General features: G+C 43.8%; 1 protein-coding gene across 4 annotated transcripts in view; it reads left to right on the top strand.

Moving 5' to 3' along the window:
* The first annotated feature begins 4,734 nt into the window (after positions 1-4,734).
* Positions 4,735-6,000, top strand: part of LOC101359291 (neurotrimin) — a 1,230,303-nt gene continuing 1,229,037 nt past the window's right edge. For all 4 annotated transcript variants that reach the window (XM_004379317.1, XM_004379316.2, XM_023734042.1 and 1 more), the window contains exon 1: positions 4,735-5,135. In XM_004379317.1, the coding sequence (XP_004379374.1) occupies positions 5,054-5,135 (82 nt within the window). In that variant the 5' untranslated portion in view covers positions 4,735-5,053. The remainder of the gene's footprint in view (positions 5,136-6,000) is intronic.

Raw genomic sequence — 6,000 nt, 5'->3', positions numbered from 1 at the left:
CACACCGCACACACCTACCTCCTCCTCCCTCTCACTGTGGCCTTTTCTCTGCCAGTCCTCTGGACCTGGCCTCAAGGTGTGCAATTGTCCATCAACTCCTCCTGGGGCTCTAAGGCTGCTGTCAGGGTTCAGCTGCAATTAGGCGGCAGGGCAGCCAGGGCCCACACCGACATCACTGGACATACTGTGTTTGGTTGGGTCAGGTGGCAAGTGTGTGGGGGCCGTTTACAAAGCATCAATTCCTATTTGTACTAGCTCATCGCACACCGTGCGCAATCTTAAACTGCCTGTTGAGGAAAGGTTTATGAAATGCAACCCTATCTGCCTCTCCTCAGAAGTTAAAGACATTGTTTCCCTTTCCTTATTCCTTATTTATTTCCCATTCCTATTCCTTATCTGCAAACAGAAAAGTCATTTCTGCCCTGGTGGTGCAGAGGTTAAGAGCTATGGCTGCTAACCAAAAGGTAGGCAGTTCGAATCCACCAGCTGCTCATTGGAAGCCCTATGGGGCAGTTGTACTCTGTCCTATAGGGTGGCTATGAGTCAGAATCAACTCAATGGCAGCAGATTTGTTTTTTGTTTTTTTTTGGGGGGGAGGGTGGTTTATAATAAACTTAACTTCAGGGAGCGTGAATGGTGAGAGAATGCCATTCCGCCTAGAACTTAAGTCCGTTTCCTGACATTAATTTTGCCTTAGAACAATTCATCTTCCTCTGCAAAACATCTGACCCACGGACCTGGCTAATCCAAGAGGCAAATCGAGTTCTGAAGACCCCACATTAGAAGAAGTACTTGAGCCTCCTAACTCAGAGAAGGAGTTTTGGTTGTTAAGTAAGGAGCTGAGATTTCAGAGTGTTCCCTTCCAGTGATAGCTTCCACAATCACAACATCCTCTCCATCAGAGCTCCTCCAGTCATTGCCTCCCTTCCAATCACAGAAAGCCCTCACTGCAGCCATAGGCCACCCTGACACACAGGTACAAGCTACTCAATGCTCTGGGAGTTGCAGAAACTGAGACTCTCAGCTCTACGGCCTGGTAGACCCTGAGACTAAAATGGAAAATGGAAAGGAGAACTCCTATTCCATCGATGTGACCCATTTCAAAAATACTTCTATCCAGGATTGGTCTTTCAATCTATGATTACAGCATATACTACTGAGTGATGGCATTGGACACCATGACAAAATAGAGAGAATAGATGGCTTCCCTATGAGGAGGTGAACTTCTGTAAACATGAAGGCCATTGGGAACTTGTACTCTATGTGGTAAATGTATGCAATGAAATAGATATAGGTCTCTAGATAGTTTAGCCCAAATGAGACCGTTTGTCCAGCGATCCCTGAGGATATATTTTGCCTTAGTGAATGCACAAAGTACAATCCTGAGACCACCAACTCCAAGAGTCTTAGTTCACAAGAACATGGTAGACCACATCAGTCTCAATTTGTTTAAAATAATAAAACAAAATAAAATTGATAATTGTGATATAGTGGTATGGTTATGACAGAGGTATAATGGCTAATCCCGTTTCAGCCATGGAGTTAGGACGAGTCAACCAAAGTCTCATAGCCCTAGGACACAAAGCTGAGATTTGAGCCCAGGTAAATCTTGTCCCAGTCGGTGTGCTCAACCACCAACCCATACTAATGAGAACACGTGTCTGCTGTGTGTCTGGCATGTACCAGGCATGGTTACATTACATGTATGCTGTTGTTGTTAGACTCTGATTCATGGCAACCTCACGCAAAACAGAATGAACTGTTGCCCGGTCCTGCACCGTCCACAGGATCGTTGATATGATCGAGTCAGTTATTGCAGCCACTATGTATTTAAGTGCCTTCCAACCTAGGGGGCTCACCTTCCAGCATTATGTAGGAAGAAACTCTGTTGTGATCCATAGGGCTTTCATTGGGTAGATCATCAGGGCTTTCCTCCTACTCTGTCTTAGTCTGAAAGCACCACTGAAAACCTGTCCACTGTGGGTGACCCTGCTGGTATTTGAAATACTGGTGGCATACTTTCCAGCATCATAGAAATATGCAAGCCACTACAGCAGGACAAACTGACAAAGTGATGGATGGGTGGTGGTGCATGTGTCTATCAGACATTGAACTAGGGTCCGGTCCGTTTTTACTTTTTAAATTTTGAAATTTTGTAGCCTAGGAATTCAATCCTGTTTACTGAAACACAGCTGGGTAAGATGGGGGATCTCAGACAAATCTCTAGAACCCAAAATTTACCTGATGTATTTCCATCTCTGATTTTTAAATTTATATTATCTTCTGCCTGAGGTACTCTTCGCACTGTCTTAGATCTAGTCTCTATCCCACCTTCAGGTATATCATGGCTCCCAACATCTCCCTAGAACTTTTTAAAACTGTCATGGAACATGGCAATCTATCATGTCTTTGCATTCTGATAAAATTAATTATATGCACCAACCATTTACAATTCAATTAACACTTAAAGCAATATATAGGTTTTCTTATATTTCCTGTATCTTATGTGTTTCTTTATAACCCTTATTAATTTGTAATCTCATATGTGATTAAAAATACAAAACAGATTATAAGTTAGATTGTCTGAGTCCCTCACTGTATTTAGCATAGGACAGTGTTTCAGAGGTTGGTCTGAGAGACAAATGCTTAGATTTGAATCCTGGCTCCATTGTTCACCAACTGTGTGACAGTAGACAAGTTTCTCTGAGCCTCAATGTCCTCATCTATAAAATGGGGGTGCTAATATTACCACTTTATTGATTGTAAGGATGTCATGAGAAAAAATGTGTGCAAAATACTGAATATCATAGTAAATACTCATTAATATCAACAATAATTATTAACTTAGTATCATTGTCACATACAAGGATGCTTAATAAATGCTGGTGAATCAATCAATGGGTTTATTGCAGTTTAGGGTGAGGGCATTTACAAACGTCCTGCTTCTCTAGGTTAGGACTGAAGATTGATCATGGCTCATGGCCTTGATTGGCATTCTGGAGACAAATGAAATGGTGGTACAAGGAAGCCATCCTTCCCTCTGTGCAGTACTGTTATCACTACTGTCCCAGTGATTCCAAAGCACTTAATTACACATGTCACTATGCTGAGCACTGCACAAAAGACTATTATATAGATAAAATTCTTGTCCATTGGGAGCTCACAATATCAAGGATGTTTTGATGGACATTTGAATTAGACCTTAATAGGAGGAAAAGAAAAAAACAGTTAATATAAAACACCTTTAAAATTGAAAGGGACTTTAGAAACTGTTCCAACTCTCTAATTTTACGGATAGGAAGGCCGAGATTCACAGAGGTGAAATGACTGCATGGTCCCTCAGTTAATGTGGCGTTGAAGCTAGGAGCCAGGTGTCCAGACGCCAGCGCTCCTTCCTCTCGGGGCACTGCATAGCACATCTCCCGGGGCACCCTTCTCATCCACACACAACGCATTGTGGATGGTGTCTCCTTCCGTTGCTGTCGAGTCAACTCTGACTCATAGCGACCCTATAGGACAGAGTAGAACTGCCCCATGGGGTTTCCGAGGAGCTGCTGGTGGATTCGTAGACCTGGGCGACATGGCAACACTGTTTCCGTTTCTCCCGTAGGACCATAAAGGTAAAAAGCCACTAAGTACTATGTTCTGTGCAGTTTGAGAATATCTGCATTAAAATTATAATGGGAGTCAGAGGGAAGTATAATAATTAGCTGTGGAGGTCTGGAAGAATATTTCAAAAACGTGAATTTGTCAGAATCGGGTAGGGAATGGTCTGTAAAGAACTATGTTTTTCAATATTTTCATACAATTTGCTTTCCTTAAGAGGAAGCCAAAAAATGGAATCAGCAACTTCCAGGGCCACACAGTTAAAAGAGCTCCCAAGAAGTCATTCTCTTCATTTGATTATTTCTGTCTGAGTTTTATTCTCACCCAGCCCCAAGGAGATGCATGAGTACAACTCTCTGAGGTTTTACAATCAGACACAAAGTCTAACACTCAGACAGTCCTTCAGCATATCTGGCTGCAGTCCGACTTGCTGCAGTTTCAATCCACAGGTACTTATATTGCTCTTATCAGTGGATGACGATTGACTGAGGCATACAGAATAAACTCATGCCTTGTTCTCTGTTGGAGAAAGTCACCCGTATTCAGACCACAATCCTTCTTCTCAAATCCCAGACGCCACATCCCTGTTTGTGGTGTCATATACACATGAATGACTTTAGGGAATAAATAAAATGAACGAAAAATAAGAGTAATGCGGGCGTGTCTGAAATAGGAATGACAGGAAAGATAATAGAAAGTTATTTATTATGTTCAAAGCAAATCAGTGGGAGGGTTGATGGGGAAAAGTGAAAGATGGGAAAGAAAAACCTGTCATTGAATGATATTCCATCGGAGAGGAAACAGGCACCACCGAATGAAATTTGACTCATCCTTTGCAAGTTTCACTGAGCATTAAAATGCCCCTTTAAAGTGTCCTGTAAGCAGCTGCTGGCAATGGGATTTGTTCAGTGCAAAGGGAATTTGAGCTCAGGAGGCCAGGGAATGCCGGAGGGACGGGTTTTTTTTTTTTTTTTTTTTATGCTTGGGGCTCGGAGACTGTTGGTTTAAAAAACGAAAGTAATATAGAAGGGGAAAAGTGGCATTTATCATTCCATCTCTCCAGGCTCCTGTCTCTTTAATCAGCTAGCCAGATTTGCCCAGTAAATGATTCTTGTGCGTGTGTGCGTGTGTGTGTGTGTGTGTGTGTGTGTGTGTGTGTGTGCCGCGCGTGTGTTGTAGCTCTGTCAATCCTTGGATTAGAACCAATGATTGCAGCTTGTAGGAGGGCTGTCCAGGGCCAGATTGTACAATGTGTCTCAGTGCCAGAGTATGAGTGGAGATAATTACTGAGAAGTCACACTCTCACACCCTCGGCTTTCTTGTGGTGTCCTTCAGCAAAACAGTGGATTTAAACCTCCTTCCCTGAGCTGGAGGGCAACGCAATCTGTCAGGAGAGAAAGAAAGGAAAAACCGACCCTGACAAAAAAGAAGAAAAAGAAAAAAAATCATGAAAACCACCCAGGCAAAAATGCACAATTCTATCTCTTGGGCAATCTTCGCGGGGCTGGCTGCTCTGTTCCTCTTTCAAGGTAAGAGCTTGCTATTCATTTGCCTACAGTAGACCCAGGCATTGTACGATGTGCTTAATATGATTCGCAGGCTCCCCAAGTCTGCTCGGCTGCGCGGTTTGCAGGTGGAGGAGAGAGCGTTGAAACAGCATGGCTGGGACTTCCTTCTCCCTACCAGGCTGTGAGAATATTGATTTGGTTCTGGCTGCTTCGGGAACGGAGGGATGTATATGCATAAGTAAAACGTGTCTGGCTCCGTTAGGTACGCGGCTGGGTGCGGGTTTCCCGGGCTGTATTACACATTCTTGCACACATACACAACAGGGCATGCATGTAAGCAGGGGAAATTACAGACTCAAAGGGCACTGAGGTTGCTAATGTGTTGCTTATGCTACTGGGAAGAAATTATAAGAGGAAACTTTAAATATCTGCCGGTAAACTTGCAAGGCTTCTAAAAAGAGCCGGCGGGAGAATGCAGGCTGGGGCTAATCAGGGAACAGCGCCTCTTGTGAGGTTCTGGTCTGTGATCCAGCCTGAAGGGACACTCCATCTGCAGCAGTGGTAGATGACTGTATGAGTTTTGAAGAGGTTTGGGGTACACTTGTGGGGGACAGGCAGATGAAAGGAATCGAGAGCATGAGCTCTGAAATTTTGAGAAGATTTTCCAAGTTGAGGGAGAGGCAGGAAGAGTCAAATGTTAATTTTCTTCTTCTTTATAAGCTGGGAAGCAGAGCCCTGGGGCTGCGGTTTGAGAACTGGGCTTCTTCTGGCCCAGTGCACATTTGATGTCTGCTGTGCTGGGTTTGGGGTGCGTTTGGCATCTGCTTTAGCTCCGAGTTCATTTGCTGCACTGTGTAGCCCCACTGCCTGTTCCAGCTCCTGTGTT

Source organism: Trichechus manatus, unplaced genomic scaffold (genome assembly GCF_000243295.1).
Source record: "Trichechus manatus latirostris isolate Lorelei unplaced genomic scaffold, TriManLat1.0 scaffold00064, whole genome shotgun sequence".
NCBI classification, from domain to species: Eukaryota; Metazoa; Chordata; class Mammalia; order Sirenia; family Trichechidae; genus Trichechus; species Trichechus manatus.
This window is presented reverse-complemented; position numbering and strand designations above follow the sequence as displayed.